This window comes from Corvus kubaryi, unplaced genomic scaffold (genome assembly GCF_017639235.1).
Source record: "Corvus kubaryi isolate FWS band 111438036 unplaced genomic scaffold, C.kubaryi_AGA036_p1.0 37341, whole genome shotgun sequence".
Classification (NCBI taxonomy): domain Eukaryota; kingdom Metazoa; phylum Chordata; class Aves; order Passeriformes; family Corvidae; genus Corvus; species Corvus kubaryi.
In genome coordinates this window covers 12,688,279-12,709,482 of record NW_024581112.1, presented here as the reverse complement: position 1 = coordinate 12,709,482, position 21,204 = coordinate 12,688,279, and the positions used below count along the sequence as shown (strand labels likewise).

Below are 21,204 nucleotides of genomic sequence, written 5' to 3'. Positions count from 1 at the left end.
TAAAATATGTGTGCCTTTTTATCCTGCTCATTCTGGGAGAAACGTAACTGCATTCATTTAGTGGTGCTCCAGAGACAGTAAGCTCTGATGTAGAGCAGCTCTGTATGGCGCTAAATTTGTTGTCTGCATCAGTAGCATGACTAGTTCACAGTCTAAATAAACTGCCAGTCAATAATTTAGTTTCAGATAGTACTCTTAAGCAGTCAAAAAAAAAAAAAAAAGAAAAAGAAATTAGACTTGCCAAAGAAAAATGAGGGGTTTTTAAAAAATCTGTCTTCCATTTTTTGTAGTATTCAGTAAAAGCTGATACTTCCTTGCAGCTTCATTGTCACAGAAGCTGGAGATAGATGAAAATGGTTAATATTATAAAGAATAACTGAAATAATGACAGTCTATCAAGCTACAAAAGTCAGTTCCCGTCATTTACTTCCTGAGATTCCATGAGCAGCCTACAGCAGCCAATGACAACCAAATAGGAATCATCATGTTAGAGGGGTTTTTTTTCTCCTCATATTTCTTGTAAACTCCTTTGGCTTGATCGTCCATCCTGATCTCTTCTCCTGCTAACAACATTTTGCTGTCCTGTCTGAATGAAGCCACATTCAGCTCATGTAATTTGTCTTTTTGCTTGGTGTTTCTCTGTGTGGAGTCCTCTCCAGCACTTCTCCTCTGTACATAACGTTCTCCCTTATGAAGAACAGAAGTACTCCATGATACAGAGCTGCCACAGTGTTCTAGATGAAATGCAGAACAAAAGCAATAGCTCAAGGGCAGATTTCTACTGATGGTAATGCGGAGAGGTGTTCTTAATAAGACTGAAGAATCAACCAAGGATAAGGAGGAGAAGCAAGTTTCCTTCTTACGCTTTAGTAGAAGAGTGTGTGGGCATTGCCTTCCCCCTCACCATATGCAAGCCTGTGGAGTCCTTCCTGGACCAGCTGTTACCTCTTTATTTAGAACAACGAATCTGCCAAGAGCCATTCTGGGCAGATAGCTAGAAAGCCCTTTTTTCCCCCTGCCCCCTGTCATGAGTTAAGGTACTTTCTTTCCTTACTTTTATAAGACTGCCTGCTGTATGTTACTATATGACAAATTTATCCAGCTAAATGGAAGAGTGAAATGGCAACCTTTGGGTGATGTGGGGCGCAGTCTGCATGGGGTTCACTTTTGACTTTATCTGAGTAGACTTGTCATGGTGAACAGTCAGAAAAGAGAATGGCAGTTTACAGAGGAAAAAAGCAGGTTGGGACCTTAACTCATTTTCTTTCTGTAGATGTATACACACAGGGTGCATTGCCTTGCAAATGTCTTACAGGATTTAAGTTACCAGTGCTTCTGAAAATAATATTTAGAATGTATGACTGGGACATTTTTAAAAATATTCCAAAAATGACAATGTAGACAAAAAAGAGAAGAAGAATGACTGCCTGATAAAGTGCTAAGCTGACTTCCAAATAAAGAGGGAAAGAGCTCTGGACAGAGCTGAGCTGATTAGCCATGTGTGTGGCACTTCTGTACAAACATATTCAACCAGGGGCAGAAAACACCAGCCAGAAACAGGAGGAGGGAACAAGTTTGGAATGAAAAGAGTTAAGCTGAACTTGGGAGAGGGAGGAGGAGAGGTGTTGGTTTAATGTTTGTTTTTGTTTTCTCATTACCCAAATCTATGTTAATCAGCAATAAATTAAATTTCCCCAAGCCAAGTCTGTTTTGCCTGTGACAGTAATTGGTAAACAAGCTCCCTGTCTTTATAACTTCTTTACCTTTGCCCACGAGCTTTCTCATCCAATTTTCTCACTATGTCTTGCTGAGGAGGGAGAGTAAGAGAGTGGCTGGGTGGGCATTTGGGTGTTTATCAAGGTCAGCCATCCACATGGCTGCTTCTCCTCTCTTCTTTCCCTGGATGTTTCTAAGAGTATTAAGCAAGCCAAAGGTCTGCCTGTCATCTGTAGTAGCTTTAAGGATTCCATAAAATGGCTCATATGCTTTGGCTATCTGTAGTCCCTTCTGATTGCAGAAGGAATCACATCTGTATTACTGATAACTACAGGAGCAAGCAACTGTGCACAGAGCTGTTGGAGGTCTCATTTGGGAAGAATATTGCATGATTATTTTTGTACTGTTAAAAAATGCCCTTTCTCACCAGCTTGGGTAAACCTTTTTCAGTGTGTGAGGCTAAGAGAATTTAAGATTTATATTAAAGTAAAAGATTCAATAGTCTGCTAAAAATATGCATATACTAGTAGCAAAGGAAAAAAAAAAGCACAATGAGCTCTTCTTAAATTTTAATCACTTAAAAGATGCTTTCTTTAAAACCACAGGATAATTTACATTGCAGGGACTTGTGAAAGTCACCTGCTCCAACCCTATGCTCAAAGTAGGACCAAACTGGGTTAGGTCACTCAAGGCCTGTTCTAATCTAGTTTTAGTTATTACTGAAGATGAAGATTACACAATGTCCCTGGGCAACTGTTCCAATATTTGACAACACCCATGGCGAAATTACTTTTTCCTATGCAGAAGATTTTAGTAAGATGTAGTAAGAGGTTATTATGACTTGTGTCTGTTACCTCATATTCTGCCACCTTGTGCCTACACCTCATTCATATCCTCCCATCAGGTGGCTGATGACAGCCGTAAGCTCCCACCCCACAGCCTGCTCTGCTTCAAAATGAACAAACCCAATGTTTTAGCCTCTCCTGGGTAAGAACTTTACTTTCAAGGTAAACTCACAGTAGACAGTAATGTTTGGTGCCTTGATCTAGATTACCTTTTTCTATTTATTTTTCTCCCATACTGCTCCTTTCATCAGCTTCTCCAGCCTTCTTCTGCTATTTGCACATACATTTGGGTGCTTTTCAAGTAGTTTGCTGCTTTTCCTGTTTCAAGTGCTTACTGTCTACTTGTATTCTGTCCTTACCCTGCCCAAATCTTTCCTCTCGTGTTTTTGCCTTTTTTTTCCTTCACTCAACCAATTCCCTGGCAGTTCTCCCATATATAATTATCCAGTAATTGCTTCAGCTCCACCTCTTTTACCTAAAAAATCCCTTACTCAACTGATCTCTTATCAACAGTTAAGCGGGAAAGAGTTCTTAGTCACTTCATTTATTTTATCTCAGTTGATTCGATGCTCTTCTTTAAGACTCAAAAGACACACTTTTCTCTCCTTATGTTTCTTTCATTTTCTACTCTCTCTTACCCACCCAAACAGTTGTAGCAACTGTGAAACTCTCGATCAACCCAGGGCCACTTTGCGTCACTGTGCCTTGCTTCTATCTCTGGCTGATCCCACCTTATTCAGAACAAGATGCAAGATGCACGGTAGCAGTCACTGTGCAGTAGCCTGGCCCAGTGGGAATTTACTATCACCATAAGCTAGCCATAGACATTTATGGGGGGGAGGGGAAGAAGTGCTTTATCTAAAAAACACTAAAATTTTTATTTTCTAGTGTGTTTTCTGCATGCTAATTATGCTATCTTTCTAACATTTTGAGAAATGTAATGTCTAAATGTCTACATCATATTTCTACAATATTGTCAGTTACTAACTCCTTTCCATCATCCTGCCCTCTCTCTAAGTGCCAAACTCCATCCCTTTGCCTAGAGTCATTCTCATTTGAGGCCCTCTGTAGCTCTGCACATCCCATTTTCCCCAGGCCTCAAATTGAGCTGTGTCTATTCATCCTTCCCAGTTTGACTCCACTGCCAGCTTTGACACTGTTCATTTTCAATACTCTCTCATCTAGTATTTATTCTTGCTGCCCCATAGTACACCTGGGAGCAGAACTCCCATAACAGAAACAGATCACTTGTCTCAGTCAAGAAGAGAGCAATTTTATGCTCTTCTAAATGTCTTCCTGTGTCCCAGTTCAGTTCCAAGTCATATCTGCATACAAAAAGTCAGTGTCACCTGTATCCCATTCCCTAAAGTCACTGTTGGGTGTACCTAAAGCTCTGTTGAAGTTCCCTTGGTCCTTCTCCACTTGCTGCCTTTTGTTTAGTTCTCAGAATATTTCCTCTCTGCCCTTACCATCTGAGTGAGCTTTTTAATGCCTCTTTCTTAACCTCTTTGGTTCTTGGTCTGTCCTCTCTTCATTTTCATTTTCTTTATCCCTCTCTTTCTTGCCACTCCACAATTCCAGCACTTTTCTCTGCTGGTTTTGGTATTTGTTATTGTTAGAAGTCTGTCAGAAGCTGCTCCTCTGGCCTCCCGGGTGGAACTTGTCTCCAGTGAGCAGTCAGGCAAACACAGGGGCGAGTGTTGTAGGGGAAGCTGATGAAAACTGGGTCAGTGTCTGAGATGAGCTGTGCCCAGCTGAACTGTTGTGGCATTCTGACACTGTGCCAAGATATGAAAAATGACTGAGACAAGCTGAGGGAAAAGCGCTTGCGCACTCCAAACTCTGCCTTCTCCTTTCATAGTAGCCTTGACTTGATGGGAAGTGGCAGCTTGCTCTGCCCCCTGAGGTGCTAGCTCTGCAACCTTCTGTCCTTGCATTGGATATTGTGAATCAATCAGAGCTAGATCCGTGTTTTCTTGGAAAGTCCTGGTGCCCGGGGGATGATAAGTGGTACGATCGCCGGCAAAAAGGCCTGTGGCTTAGCTGGTGTTCGTGTTTCATGTGAAGATGTTCTCCAGGAACACACTGGAGGTGTTTCAGGAGAAGCCGCTCTTGTTCAGGCTTTCTCTGGGATGGTCCTGAAGTGGTAGTGCTCACTGCAGGAAAGCATACTAGTCCTAGTGACAGTGGGCCTGCTTCAGCCTGAATATTTGTTACGACTGTCTCAAGTGAACACAGTCATCTGCAGAGACTGGAGGACCATGGCAAGTGGACCTAATGCCGTGATCTGCAGTAAGAAGGGTATGCAAGGTAAGATCATTCAGAAACAAATGAGGGATGGATTCTGTGTGTGTGAAGACAGCCCTAGGCTCACTGTAACTGCTTGAATAAAAGGAAGTTGCTGTTGCCTATTTAGATTGCTAGGGAATTTTTTTCTCTTTCCTCCTGACTTGACCTTCGATATACTATTTATAGTGACTGGACTGAGGCAATGCCAGGAAAAGCTCCATGTCCTGGGAACAATTACTATTGCTATCTGAGGGCTAAAGTCCTGAGTGCTGTGGGCTAGCCTATCTTAGGTAGTTTTGGAAAGGGATAAAGGTGCTCATGAATGTAAGCAGCTCCCTGACTGGATGCAGAGGCAGGGTTCAGGTGGAAGCAGAAAGTTGTGATAGCTGCAATGCCTGCCTTTGGAGGCCATTCTTTAGCTTCTTTTAGCTGGAGGCCAGTTAGTGTTTGCTTTACTCAGTCCAGCCATTTTGGCCAAAATTACAGATGTAAAATACAAGCAACAACAAAATTTAGGCCACAGTATACTTTTTCCAACTATATTTTCATTAGGAAGGTGAGAGAGATGTGAATCATGTTTAATCGCTGTAAATCAGCTTTGCTTGCAGTATGCTATATGATTTCATTTTGCTGTTTTTCTTCTGGAAATAGAAATACCCAGGGGCAGAATGAGAGTTTCAAAGCATGATTGTTTCTCTGTATCTGCCATCCCTCCTGGAAATAACAGCGTGAGATTATAGGTTTATGTAGTAATTATTTTTTTCACTAGACAATAAAAAATAATCACTGTGGAGAGATCTTTGCTCCTAAGTTGCTCAGTATTCCGCTCCTCAGTTCTTCAGGTGCAATTTCTGTAATGTGAGTGGAGCCAGGCAGGTGACTCTCTTACTTATTGTTTTTCTTTACACTTTTCTGTCCTTGTTTAAAGTCTTTTCTCAGGCCCCTCCCTCAGAGGGAACCTGACAATCTATTCTCATTTCACTTCTGAACATCTGAAATGAGATGTAGTCTAGTGTCAAGAACTTTCCATTCATTGTTCCCTGTCCACCCACAATCATGTATGTGATGAGTGATCTGGCAATGAGGCAGCCAAGACCACAGGATTCTATCCGCACATTTTAATTGGCTTGTGTTTAAGGGATAACACAGAATAGCTCCACTTGGAAGAGATCTCTGGAGCGTACCTTAACCTCTTCCCTGTACAAGCAGGGTCATCTCCAGCAATTTGCCCAGCACTAGGTCCAGACTATTTTTGAAATTCTCTAAGGAGGGAGACTCTGCAACCCCTCTGGGTAACCTGCTTCAGTGCTCGGTCACTCTCATGGTAAAAAATTGTTTCCTGGGTTCAGAGGGAACCTCCTGTGTTTCATTTTGTGCCCTTCACCTCTGGGCCTGTCACTGAGAAACACTGAAGAGACCCTGGCTCTGTCCTCTTTGCATCCTCCCTTCAACTATTTCTGTACATTCATGAGATTGCTGGAAGCTTTCTCTTCTCCAGGCTGAGCAGTCCCATCTCTACCAGCCTCTCCTCCTGTGAGAAATATTCCATCCCCTTAACCATCTTTATGGCCCTTTGCTGGATTCTCCCCAATATGTTACTGTCTCTAGTGTACTGGGGAGCCCAGAACTCAACACAGGACTCCAGGTGTACCCTCACCAAAGCTGCGTAGAAGGTAAAGATCATCTTCCTTGCTGCAGAATTCCCCAAGGTCTCCAGGACCTAGAGTTCTTAAAGACTGGTCTTGCTAGTAAAGACTGATGTGAAGAAGGTGACCTGTGTCACCCAGCAGTTGACCCACATTTTCCCTCTTCCTTGAGCCACTTCTGTTCTTAGAGAAACCCTTCTTGCTTTTGACATCCTGTGCCAGATGTGATTCCAGGTAGGCTCTGGCTTTCCTAGCCACATGTCTACGTGTTTGGACAGTGTCTCTATGTTCCTCTCAGGCTACCTGTCCGTGCTTCTGCCTTCCATGTGCTTCCTTTCTCTGCTAGCAGCTCCTTGTTCAAACATGCAGTCCTGTTGGCATTTTTTGCCTGAATTCATGCTTGTTGGGATGGATTGCTCTTGCACCTGGGAGAGGCAATCCTTGCACATGAACTTTTTTGAGTCACTCTTCATTCCAGAGCATTACCCCACAGGACTCCTCCGGATCACCAAGGTGGTCACATCTGCTCTCCCAGAGTTCAGTGTTGTGAGCTTGCTTTTTGCTCTGTTCACTGCACTCTCAATCTTGAACTCCACATGTCATGGTCACTGTAGCCAAGGCTGCCTTCAACCTTCACATCACCAGTGAGCCCTTCCTTGTTTGTGAGCATCACGTCCAGGGGGCACCTCCCCTCATTGTCTCCTCTATTGCTTGGGTCTGGAAGTAGTTCCTGATGCTTTCCAGGAACTTCCTGAAACGCTTCTACCCTGCTGTGTTCCTCCTCCAGTAGATAGTAAGGTAGTTGTAGTCCCCCTTGAAGATCAGTGCCTCTGAATGGGAGGCTGATTCCAGCTGTCAGCCCCTCAGCTCGATCCAGTTTTTCACAGATAAATATTGAAAGCCCTCTGAGATGCCCTGGTGTAGCCAAGACATCAGTCTACTCTGGTCTAGCACATAGGACATGTGAACATAATACTGAAATTCGTTTTTTTGGTGGAACAGCTGCAGTGAAATTTTATTTGTTCAGTTTACTCAGCTCAAGTATAGTGCTTATTAATGAGACTATGTGGCTTCTTCTGCTTAAGTTAAATAAAGGACAAGGGAATATTTGACCTGGAGATGTTGGAAGGAGGAGATGTGTTTACATTAATTCTGCTACTTTACTGTAAACGGCAACTGTATCAAAATCGATTCAGAAATGGGCCAAGTTCCTTCTTAAATGTGCTTAGGCTTTTTTTTTTTTTTTCTTTTTCCTTTTTTTGTCTGCTGCTCGTATTTGAAGGTTTTGTCAGAAGTCTGCTACTTTAGTTGGTGGAAATATTCTTTTTTAAACATGTAAATTACTGTGAAGTCACCTGTTCTCATGCTGTCCTTACTCTTGAGCATAAACAAGCAATTCTTCATTGAGTGACTCTTACCGTTCTGGGATTGCAGTCACAAATAGATGCTGCCTCAATGAGTAAGAGGTCTCATAGGTAGCAAGGAGTCACCTCAGTGGGACAAGACAAAAGGCATTGGACATTGGGCAGTGCTAGGGGAGACAGCAATGACCTGCATTTGCATATGGTTCTGACATATAATGTCAAACACAGTGCATGGACAGTGAAATTAGATTTTGTGAGGCAATTAGCACAGGTGTAAGTATTTGATCACTAGTGTTTGTTACACATAACTATTTCAGTGTTGTCTCTATATTAGTGTCCTGCATCAGTGATAGGAACAGATAACATTGTTAGCTGACACCATGTCCCTGTGCAAAGGCTTGTGTTCTTGCTCTGTGTGTTGGTTGGTTGGTTTTTAGAAGCAGCTTTTGAATGTTTATGGTCACTTGGAGTGACTGCCCATAGCATTGATGAAGTCTTGCACGGCCTTTTAAGCAATAGAGGTGCTCTTACTGACGCCATGATGATTTTTTGCCTTTTCTTTTATACCCCTTCTATATACCATTTTATAGCTTTTGTATTCTTAGTGGTTTTTAGCCTACATTCTTAGACTTATTTGTTATGTTAGGAGACTAACCATCTTAGAAGCCCCAGACCCCAAGGTCCTCTCCAGAACAATTTGTAAACTAAGATAGAACCATCCAGGGGAAGGTTCCTTGGGGAGGGGGAGGCTCATTTGAGCCTCTCATTGGGCAATCTTTGATAGATATGCTAATTAGTAAGACCTAGAATATTATACCAGATCTTTGGGGGGTGCATTGCTGTGTGCATTGAGGTGCATTTGACCTGGACGTAGTGCACCTAAGGATCCTTAAAATAAATACCAAGGTAAAATCCCTTTTCCCCTTCTAACCGTTTTCTAACCATGATTCTTGATTTTAAGACCAGGAAAAGGCATCATTACTCACATAGACTGGCTTTCTTTACTGAGGAGGTGCTGCACCATTTTGTTCCATTGCATAAAACCTACAACACTGCACTTGTGCTTACTACCTTTGTCTAACTCATCAACAGCGTGCTATCTCTGCACACCTCATCCCTGCATCTCCAAGCTCAACAGCAAATTGCCAGTAGACTTCAAAGAACTGTGTAAAAATAAATGTTTATTTATTTTAACACAACATGTTTATTTTTAAATTAGTTTTATTTACTAAATGCCAGACAAATTCTTCATTCACAGCTTTGCTAGCTTTCCATATGATTTGCAATTGGGCTAAAGGTGAATCTATCTGAATTCTTTTAGCACCGTCCTTGTAGGGTAAATGTGGTTTTATATGGCGGGGTAAAGTCTGTACCCTCTGCAGATTTCCCTTTAGCATCACATACATGACAGACATTACCATTACCTGTTCATTTTCATTATTGTGACTAGCAGGAAGATCGTTGTCCCACTTGATATCAGGCTGTAATACTGAATAAAAGAAAAGAACCATTCTGCAGGGTCTACCTTGACAAGTGGAATGAATGTGCCATTAGTTCTAAGCCTCGACAAGGGCTCAGAAGGAGTTTGATGCAAGAAAAAAACAGATGAGATAAAATCACTTTTAAGCAAATAAAGATACATTAAGTTCAGCATTCTCAAATTTGAAACAGAGAAAGATCCCTGAAATTTTGGTGGAATGACTATGCAGTGCATTGAATGAGAATTTCCCATTCATACTACTCATGGTTTCAGTACAGGTGCATTTGCCAAGAAGTGTAAAAATTATATTCTACATCTGTGGCTGTTCAGAGAGCCTTAAATTGAGTGAAAGGTGTATAATTTATAAAGTGGATAAAATCTTACATACTTTTTTTTGTCCGTATGAACATACGGACATAGCTCTCCATATGAGAATTAGTTTGATTTTCTGCTGGATAAAGGCCTGAAGGCAAAGGCAGTTGCACTTTTCTAACCATCATCCATCACAAGAAGATTACAGTCTCTTCTTCCCCTTTCCTTTCCAAATGGCAACGTATCACGCGCTGATTGTTGTCGTTTTTTGAGTGCTGGGAAGAAACAGTGCTCCCCTATCTAACAGCTCTTATTCAGAGTTGTTGAAGTCCCCTTTATGGTCCGACCTGTTCCAGGACTTAACACTCTGTTCATGTGGAGGTTGCTCTGCATCCAAGAAGAGTTTCAACAGAGAAGATGAAGTAATACAAGAGGCATAAACCTGATGGGACTCCATAGCTGTTATGGGCTGTTATTTGCGGACTGCGCCTGTAACCGCAAAGGGGATTGAGCACATATGATCCTGATTTCATATAACGCCTCTACACAGTATTCTTCTCTTACTGGCTTTGCTTCTTTTAAATAACTTTTTGCTATCCACAGTCCTTTGGAATATTCTGCTTATGGTCACCCCTAGGACAGTTCTGCTCTTGAGGGTGTCCCTTGTGTCTTTTGACATCAAATGCTTATCTGGTATCTATCTGAAAGTTTCCCATTCCTTGTAAATGCTTTTTATTGTGAAATTAATGAACAAAATGTCAGCTGCAAATGAACTTTTACCTGAGTTTTGTTAGTCCATAAAATCTAAAAGAGCTGTATCTATTTATGTAGGAAATCAACTTTAGAAAACTTAGATAAAAACAGTAAAATCTGTATCCTAGCACTTCAGTACTAGGTCCAAGCACCTCCTGTTAGGCATCTTTGCCAAACCTAGAATGTACCATACTCTCACATTGTTAATAAGTTATTTTTCATTTTCTTTCCCCGTGGGATGGATTTCCATCCTTGTTTCAGCTTGTTGCAAATACATGTTCCTATGCAGATTACATTTGACTAATTAACGTGCTTTTATCCATTACTGGGAAGTTTTCAGACCTACAGGAAAAAAAACAGGACTGCCAATCTTAGTGTCTGCTCTTAGTTTTAATGCTTAATCAGCCATGGTAGTGTATATGACTTAAAGTAATGAATCTGTTGTAGGCAGCATAAAAAATCCAATTTTGTGGCTGTGTTAGGTGGGGGGAAGGAGATGTGGGTAGCTGTTAGATATTTCAAGACAAATCACTTGGCTGGGCTCTTTGGATTCTCCAGTTTAAAAGCTCTTTGAGTGAATAATGAGAAGACAATTATTTGAGGTGGCCAAAGCTGTCTCAGTTCTCTGCTGGTTCTCTTTCATCTGCCAGTGAAATCAATCTAAACACTTACATATAGAATAAAATAAACTGTTTTGAAATTGCAGCTTGAACAAAATACGCTCCATAAAGAACCAAAACTGGTAGTGGCTCTATGCAGTAACTTCTCCCAGCAGTAGCAGCACGAGTTGAATGTAAATAAGGTTACAGTGTTTCTGAAATCTGAATTAATGATTTTCCTGCTTCTGCCTCTCTTATTTTCCTCCTCTTAGCCTGTCCCCCTGGTTTCTTTAAAGTATCTGTGGGAGATGAGCCCTGCCATCTGTGCCCTGCCCACAGCCACGCTCCACTGCCGGGTTCCCGGGAGTGTGTGTGTCAGAACCGGTACTATCGATCTGCTTCAGACAATTCTGATGCTCCCTGCACTGGTAAGTGTTTGGATGAAGTGTTTGCAAGCACAAGGGCAGTTAATGAGAGAGAATGTGCCTGGATGACTTGGGGGGGTTGCAATTCCCTTCATCTCAAGAGCTTTGAAATATCCCAAAACTTCCCTTTGCTTCTGCACCTGACTACAGAGTAATGGTGAGAATGAGGATTCTTGGGTTTCATTACAGCCTTCAAAGGGAAATATTCTGTAAATAATGTTTCCCTTGCCCCTCCCTGTTACTGAGCTCAGCCTCTCTGTCCCTACCCTTCCTGTCTTGCTTTGTGTCTGTGCCCAGGTTTAGCAGCACAGTTCTGCTGCCTACTTCTACCTTTCTGAACTTTTCACTTCTTAGCTGCAGTGTCTTGTCCCACTCATCCCCATGCCTTCTTCTCACCCTCTGCATTTTCCTCCTTCTCTTCGCTGTCTCTCTGCCATCACGGGAGGTGTTGGAATGCACAGAATGGGCAGTTTTTCAGCTGTCAGAGTTTACCCCTGATGCCATTGAGGAATCTGGCTGGCACCAGGAATAATTGCAGGCAAAACTGGTATGCAGTTCCTGGAATAGATGGAACAGGTTAACGGTAGTCTGAGAAAGTTCAGACATATTAGATGCCGAAGGAGAGAATTACAGGTCTCAGTAGAGAGCAATCTTTACTAAGGTTGTGCAAAGTTTAAAATTTCAAGGGATTGGCACTTCCCTGTTCTACGGAAATGAAAAAGTCACACCCTTGAAACAAAGACCCTTCTTTATAATTTTGTTTGTCTAAAATGTGCTAATACAGTTGTTCCTTTGTTTATGTAAGTGTGTGCTTGATGTAGCAAAGAGAATGTTTTTCTTAGCCTCGCTCAAAGAAACAACTAAAGAAGAGGAAGAATGACAAGAAAAAGCAACTTGTTCTTCTATTCTTTTCCCTTTGCTTTGCTTTTCCCTTCCCTCACCTCTCTCCCATTCTTTCATGGGATTTGGATCTTTCATTCTGTTTTCTAGGCATCCCCTCTGCTCCTCGTGACCTCAGCTATGAAATTGTTGGCTCCAACGTGCTGCTGACCTGGCGCCTCCCGAAGGACCTGGGTGGCCGCAAGGACGTTTTCTTCAATGTGATCTGCAAGGTGTGCCCGGCGGGGTCGGCGGGGCCGTGCGTGCGCTGCGGGGACAGCGTGCAGTTCGAGCCGCGCCAGGTGGGGCTGACCGAGAGCCGCGTGCAAGTCTCCAACCTCCTGGCCCGTGTGCACTACACCTTCGAGATCCAGGCCGTCAACCTGGTGACTGAGCTGAGTTCAGAAGCACCCCACTTTGCCACCATCAATGTTAGCACCAGCCAGACAGGTGAGGAGACCTCTGCATCCGAGCCCCGGAGTTTCTACTTCTCTTTCTCATTTGATTTGCTTGTATCTTTTGAATCCTGGAGTTTTGTATTTTTACTTGTGTGGTGTGGCTTTTTTTATCCTGCCCAGCTAGTTCTGCAGTTTCACTTTTGCCCTTCCTGTTCCTGCCTTATCTAAATGGGCTTTCCATTCTTTCCTCTTGGCAGAAAAACTCAAGTTTAGCAGCTAATGTGGTTCTTGGGGAAGAGGCTGCCCTGGAGCAGATTCCAATGGGAGATGTAGCACTGTGGGTCAGACAAAGCATGTTGTTTCATTGTGCAAGAGAGGGGACACTATCAGGGTTTGACGAGGATTTTGTGAGCATCACCTTGCCAGAGAAGTTCTTAGTGAGCATTTCTTAATTTCCTCTTCATTTTCTCTATCCCCTACTCCTCTTCATTTCATCTTCTTATTTTCCTGTTAATAAACAACTTTTTTTCCTCTTTACATGGTAGAAATATTAAAATGTGTTTTGCAGTTATATTCAAAGATGTCGTGATCCTTGTAACTAGAAACTAAACCGTGGGGATAACTAAACTAAGATACTAATGGCTTGTGTGGGCAGTCAGAGGAGTTCTATTTCCTGTAAATATCATTTACAAGGACTGGAGCTGGAGAGAAACATACATCCAGGCATAGAGTTCTGCTAAATGTCAGCATTAAGAGACTGGGCATATGTTGTTCTTCACAAGCATGTATAAGCTAATATGGAGAGGAATTATACACAGCTTGTTTAAGAGGATATAATGAGGAGTAATGTGATGAAGAGGAGAAAGAGGGGGAGCATTTTGAACTGAGTGACAGAAAATGTCTGCAAACATTTAGAGTTGTGTAAATATTAAACTGAAACAAATCCTGTAGTGTAGTGTGGAAACCCCTGCAGAACAAGGTTTTGGTAAAGATCCAGAGAAGTGCTGTGAAACCAGATGTGGCATCATGGTCTTGGTTAAATCACATCTTATCATTTCTGCTTCTATTATATGGAAAGAAAGGGAATATATATGTACCCCCCAACTAATTTCCTACTGTTAGCAGATGCCAGGGGGTTGATCTGTTTGTTCCCTTTGAAGTGTTACCTGGCAGACATTGAGTAGCAGAGCACCTATAGGATCCCTGGTTCCCTTAAGAGGCTGGCTGCAAGTGGGTGATCAGCTTTTGTTTACTGTAAAATGTGGGTGGGTAATTTGTGTGGTAATTCCAGACAGTCCTTTAGCTTCTTCTGGAGAAAGGTGGGTGTTCTATTAACATCCTACAGAATTCTCTTTCTTCATGCTTCTCATGTCAACCTTCTTATCTCTATCAGAGATAACTTAATTGAGTAGCTGCTTCCTCCTCCTTCCCAGAATCACCAAATCTACTCTCTTCTTCTGCTTCTGTTTGATTTTTCTGACCACTCCTGCTCTTCCAGGTGTCTCTTGGTGTCTCTGGGTGTCTTGGGTGTGTTGGGTGCCTCTCTCTAAGGTGCTTCTCTTGTGCAGTAAAGCTGTTTCAGGGGACGACAACTTTCTTAAACATCAGTGTGTACTGAGTGGCTTCTTTTTGTGTTTGGTCGCAGTTTTTCTTTCCTTGCTTTTCCTTGGGATCATTAGGAGTGAGCTTGAGATGAGCTGCCCTCGATTTGTACTGACAGCTCATACTAACTAGGCCCTGCTTCCTCCATCACATGGCCTGTCTCATCCATACCCCCTCCTTTTGATCCCTTCAGCAGCTTTTCACTTCAGCATTGTTTGTTGATGTTGTGTTATTATAACAATTACTACTATTTCTATTATTACTATTATTATTATTATTATACAAGCAGAGATCAAAATTTCAGGGTTTTACATGCTGAGAGAGACAAAAAGGGCACAGGGAAACAAGAAGGGTACATAAAGAAAAGCAGACTGGAAAAAGGTACACTTTCAGAATAAAGGGCCACAGCAAAAATTTTCTCTCTATTGAATTAAAGATGACCCAAAAAAAGACCCTCCAGTCCTGCAGTTTCTGAAGCTTCTTCTTACTTATACATCAGAGTCCTCTCTCTTCTTCCAGTTGCTGGTCCAAAAAATACTCCTGCCCCTTCATTAGAGATATCTTAGGCAATATTCTGTATGGAAATAATTCTATTTTTTCTTTTTGCCGTGATACCTAGTCACTCTCCATCTTTGTCTCCAAAACACTGTTCCTCTAGGAGTTTGCTTACCCCTTGCAGTCTTCTGGCCCTTTTTCAGAGCATGATAGGATCCTTTGGTTACACAATCACAGTTTTCTGTGGCAGACTGATCATGATGTTCCTACTCTTCAGTGACCATGTGCCTGAGACCAGAATAAGAAGGGCTGGCACTGAAAAATGTCCTTTACTATAATAAGACTTAACCTGAAATATGAGATCTGTTTGGATAGCAATAATAAAACCTGTTTGGATAGTAATAGTGTGAAATGCAAATATGATATGCTAATCACCGGAAGAACTGTACAGAGATGAGACAAGAGAAGGGAATTGCTTTCAGCTCAGGTTTGAAGTGCTGAGGGTGAATACCTAAATAAATGTCAGGATGTATAGAGAGATGTTGGAAGGCTGTTCCAGATAACAGAAACCACATGATGAAAGGTAATTATGTAATTCTAATTAAGTTACACTTCTTCACAGGTGTGAACCTGACACACAAAAATGCAAAGAACTTAAACTCCTACCACATTATTACAAAAAAAAACCTGAGTAAAATTTTATTCGTTATTTTAGCATCTTCAAGTGTACTTATCAGGGTAAACAAATACCTCTTCTCATGTCCCTGGACAGAAGTCAGGTTTTCATTTAAAAGACTGTGAAGAAACTTCTTCTCTGCACAGCTGTAACTACCTGGAACGACCATTTTTCCTCTGCAAGTTTCACTGAAGCATGTAGTAATGTCTGTTGCCAGAGACATGCTACGGAGCTTATTCGTTCAGGCAGTTGTTGCGTTCCTAGAAAGAAGAGGAAGAGAGAAAGGCAGCAGAGATTTAAATGTTGGAACAAATCAATGCAGACTTCTAAAAGCAAGTGTATTGGGATTTTTTTTAACTGAATCCAGACATTCTGAGAGCTAGTAGAGGTATATGAGGATAAAGGTTGTTTTTTGACCAGGTTGCCTTGTACCTGTGAAAATACATGTAGCAGCCTTCTGCATCAATGGGAATCAGAGCAGTGGGACCTGGCGATACCAAAAATCTGTAGAGCTGCAGAAATGAGTGCTAGACAGTCTGAAGGTTTGTGTAAGAGGCTGAATAGGGACAAGGACACTTTTGGGTAGTGCCAGGAAGTTTAAGAGGACCTGACAGAAGATTTTCACATGAAATGGTATGATAAGAGGAAAGAATTTAAATGCCAAGTGTGATTATGAGATTATGAAGGGAAATGATGAATTGCTTGAAGATGTTTGCTTTTCCAAAGAGAGCCAAAAGAGTACAGTAGATTTACTTGGCCAAAGCAGGGACAAAGGCAAGGCATTTTCTAGTTCAAAACAAGAAAGAAATAAGAAGAGAGCTGTCAAAAACTACATACTATTGTGTTTTGTCAGGCTAAAGCCAGCAGGTACAGCAAGTGGAGTGTGAGTGTTCATTGTCCTCTGAATGAAAAAATTGTTTTTCAAAGTAGTTAGCTGTTTCCTTATTTATTACCTAATTGCCAACCCTGAGCACCAACCAAAGTTCCCTAAGAATTCAACTTTTTTGTTTTCTATTCACGTAGGAACAGCAAAAATACTCTTTTAAGTTCTAATTTTTCCCTTAGTGACGTTAATGATATTTGTCAACTTAGCCATCTTTAATGGATTTGCCCAGCTATGACTGGGAATTAATAACAATTTCTGTGGTCACACCACAAAAAGGAACTATTCCAGTTTCTCTCTTCACTATGCCCAATCTCTGCAGCATGAGCAGAGAATGGATGTGCTTGTTTCCACAATTCAGGTTTCAGTTACTGTTTAAATGAAGGCAAAAACCTTTTGAGCAAGTATAAATACAAAATACAAAGTAAAACATGGTACCTTGTGTCATAAAGGCTATTTTCCTCTTTATTAAGCATGAGTGGAATGCATCCACAAAACCTAATAATAATAGAGGTAAAGGAAGTTAAAATAACTGACTAATTTGCCCTTTTAAACCACTCTTCATCCATAGAGAGCAAAAGTACAAGGTTATGGCAGAAGACAATCCAAGATACTTTTAAAGGATTTTTGGATATTTAGAGAAAGGGCCAGAACTAAAGTGAAATGTGTGGGAAAATGTAAGACATTTTTAAAATAAAGATAAGATAATAAACACATCAAGAAGGGCATTTCCATGCTGCATTCAGACTGATCTTGCTTTAAGATGGTATTTGGGAAGCTGTATGGAACAAAGCTAGGGTCTTCATGTCATCTGCTTGGAAGATGAGGAAAATAGGATACCTGAAGAGGTAATGAAAGTGAAATAAGAGTGAGAATGGCAGATTTGAGACTACTATTAGAGAATATAGAAGCATGTTAGAGAACATTAGAGGCCTGCCTGAGGTTGATCAAACTGTATAATTTCAGAAGATTGTGGGGCAAGATGGAAGGATAAATAACTAGATAGAACACACAGGCCTTGGCAGGGTTTAGTTTGAATCCCAGCTGAGTGATGACCCATGAGTCAGTTGTCTGTAGTCCATGGATGTCTGTACTGCTGAATGAGTGTCTCCTCAGAATCAGAAAATGGCTAAGCTTGGAAAAGACCTCTGGAGAATGTATTCTCCAATCCCTCTGCTCACCAGGGTCACCTCAAGCAAATTGCACAGCCAGAACACTTTTGAATATGGCCAAAGTTGGAGACTCAACAACTCCTTTGGATGAAGGTGAGGCTTAGCTGCCTGCACATCCCTGGATCCTCTTTCTTTCCCATGTTGAGCAGAGGAGTGACATTTCTTTTCCACTAGTCCTCATGCACCTTTCACAGTCACCATGATGATTCAAAGATTATCAAGAGTGGTCTCAAAATGGCATGAGGCAGTGACCTGATGGACGCATTCCATCAGGGGCCATGGAATGATGTAGTTTGCCTAAATATTCAGTCGCCTGATCTGGCATGAGGAAGATCTTCCTAGCTGCAGACTTTCCCCTAGGTCTGCAGGACCTGGTGTTCCTAAAGGCAAGACTTGCTAGGAAAGACTGATGTGAAGAAGGTGGCCTGTGGCACCTGGACCCCTGCACCATCCAGCAGCTGGCCCACATTTTCCCTCTTCCTTGAGCTACTTCTGTTCTTAGAGAAACCCTTCTTGCTTTTGACATCCTGTGCCAGATGTGATTCCAGATAGGCTCTGGCTTTACTAGCCACATGTCTACGTGTTTGGACAATGTCTCTATGTTCCTCTCAGGCTACCTATCCATGCTTCTACCCTCCATGTACCTCCTTTTTGTGTCTTGAGTTTAGCTAGCAGCTCCTTGTTCAAACATGCAGTCCTGTTGGCATTTTTTGCCTGAATTCATGCTTGTTGGGATGGATTGCTCTTGCACCTGGGAGAGGCAATCCTTGCACATGAACTAGCTTTTTTGAGTCACTCTTCCCTCCAGGGCGTTACCCATGGGACTTCTCCAGGCATAAGCACAAAGGGGTCACATTGGCTCTCCTGAAGTAACTTCATGGAATGGAATATGGATTGAATGTCACATGCCAGAGATGCTCATGGTCTGCCAAGAATCGCACTTGGCTGTGCTCTGCATAAATGGGGATTGCCATATATTCTTGCTCAAGTCTGCACTTCCTTCACATTCCTTCCTTACCTAGTCTGTTGATTGAGATAGATTTAGTCTTGCAGGCACATGTCTGCTGCCAGGAAAAAATTTGTCCTGCAGTGTAGAAGGGTTGCAACTGACAACCCACAAAATACAGAATCTGGTAGTTGTATTTAACTGGTATTTGGACTTCTTTGCAGCTTTAACTAGGTTGATATGGGCACGAATTTTCCATACAAGTCTTACTTAGAGGTCTGGTCTCACAGCATTTTTTTAATCTCAGTAAACAAAAGAATAGAATAGAATAGAATAGAATAGAAATAGAAATAGAATAGAATAGAATAGTTGGAAATGAACTTACAGTGATCATCTAGTCCAACTGCCCAGATTGGACTGAATCAGGCCCTGTGATTTCAGCTGCCATTAGACAGGGACCTAACATGTCTATGTCTATAAAAACCCCATGTAAAAAAAAATGAATAAAACTGAAAAATCCATATAAAGCTGGACACATTTTTGTATACAAAACAAAGCTTTGAAAGCAAAGTTATGTTACAAACATTTTTAGTAGTTGGCATGCAAACAAGGGAAAATACTCACCTAGCACTTCTGTGGCAGCGGAGGTATGGTACTTTGAATGTCTGTAGACATAAAATCTTGAATTTTTTATTTCTTAATGTATTAACACTGGGAGAATAACCTGATAATACACCTCTGACAGGAAGTATGTATTTACTCCACCAACAATCATTGTCACATTGCACATCACTTTAGTATTAGTATTCATACCATGTTAGTATGGAATTTTTCAAAGGAGAAGTCTTGATATCTTTTTTACATGAAGTGATGGAAGAGCTCCCTGGCCAGTGGTTCATAATTTTTTAGGTCCTTAAAAGAGAGACAAACATGTATCAAAATCTACACTCTATCTCAGAGAGGCAGATTGAAGACAACCTGCCTTGCAGTGATTCATAGCTGGTTTTATTTCTGAGAGTTTTTAATGGCTTTTGCCCTAAGCACTGTTTGCTTATTAGGCACAAATCACCTATTTGTGCCTAATTTGCTATTTTTTAATACAACAGGCTGCATTTTCCTGGTTGCCCCCACCACCACCATCTGATTACCCTGACTGATGGACATACCTGGATAATAGGAGCATTCTAGAATGCTGTGGCACATGGTCAAGAGATACGCTTGAGTGATGTTTTGATTTTTTCTTTATTTGATTAATTCTTCTAGGTAGGGGAAAAATTGGGGATTGGGAAGGAATGAGAAGCAAGGGACGAATAACTGTTGCAGGTGGGAAGGAGAGGAATTGAGGGAAGATTTAACTCTGATAATTCTGTAAAATCTTCATCCAAAAGCTGAAAGAAGTGGGATGTTCCCTGGCAATGTAGCTGTGTATTTAGGTTTGCATCTTTCCCTCTGTGTTTGCTTTATGTCTCAGGGAAGGGAGTTAAACTCTTTGGAACCTTAAATGTAGCACAATCTGTCTTGATCAAATGTTAACTGACAGTTACCTACTGACATTTTGATAGTATTATTCATTTGCATCTTAAACGCTACATATGGTCTTGGTTAATTGTTGCTCTCTTCCATTCTTGTCACAACATTCTCAATGGCAGGTGAAGTAGTTGTGTAATATTTGAAGAACAAGCAATGGTAAAAAATGAAAGGAGTAAGCAGGAGAGAAAGCATTTTATTGCTTAGACTCTTACATTTTTGTTTCATTTACATTTTTAAATTAGTTCCCACTTGCCTGTCTTGTTTGAAGCCCTTCTGAAATATGTTTTTCAGAATAATTTTATCTTGCTATTAAAAACAATCCTTTTATCTTTTTCGCAATTTATGAGGGAAGAAAATGCTATTCTGCAGGTTTTGATCATTTGCCAAATGTGCTTCATTCCTCACATCAAGGAAGTTTATGTCTATTTTGTAAAATCGGTGGTGTTTGGTGGCAGCTTTTCATTGGCATGCTTTTTCTGGAAAATTCAAATGTTGCTGAAAATGTTGCATCCATTAGGAAAATGAGGATTCCCTAGCTGCTTACCTGTAGGTTTCTTGGCAACGTGACATTTTGTTTGCAGAGAGAAAGCAAAACTTGAGAAGAGCTTTGTGGAAAGACAGCTGGCAGGCTGAAAGATCCTCTTAAAATTATCCTGAAATTTTTGCTTGGAAATCTCTTCCTAAGATGAAACTCCTAGTCTCTTAGCTTTTGCATGAACCCACAGAGTGTGCATGTGTGTGCACATGGGCTCATGAATGGTTTTGGTAGAAGTGGATTTCCATTCTCCAGAAAGCTTCACATGCGAGGCCTCCATTACTCTGGTAGCCCATCCTTGATTTTTTCCCCCCAGGAAAAGAATTCCAACCTGGGGGAGAAGCAGAAGAGAAGTAATGTGTTCTGCTTTTCTTCTGACCAGTGTCCCATTCTTTGTCCAAGCGTGATCTTAAAACAAGGTGGTGGCATGGAGCACCTTCTCATCTTGCATGTAAAAATTGCACATTTGAAGATCAGAATTATATTCCAGCTACAATACAGATGATTTCCTAACTCCTGTGCATAATCAGTTGGATGTGGATTTTTTCATTTTCTTTCTGTCTGAGTTGTCAATGACTGTATCTCCCAGCAGAGTAGTATTGTGCCTGGATTTCTTCTGGTTATTTTACAAAGCATTTCATAATGCAAATTAAGGAAAA

The 21,204-nt window shown here is 41.3% G+C and overlaps 1 protein-coding gene across 4 annotated transcripts in view; it reads left to right on the top strand.

Annotated features, from left to right (window-relative positions):
• LOC121666178 (ephrin type-B receptor 5) overlaps positions 1–21,204 on the top strand; it is a 66,729-nt gene that overhangs the window by 33,904 nt on the left and 11,621 nt on the right. For all 4 annotated transcript variants that reach the window (XM_042031387.1, XM_042031386.1, XM_042031388.1 and 1 more), the window contains exons 5-6: positions 11,277–11,432; positions 12,420–12,758. In XM_042031387.1, coding sequence (XP_041887321.1) covers positions 11,277–11,432; positions 12,420–12,758 — 495 coding nt within the window. The remainder of the gene's footprint in view (positions 1–11,276; positions 11,433–12,419; positions 12,759–21,204) is intronic.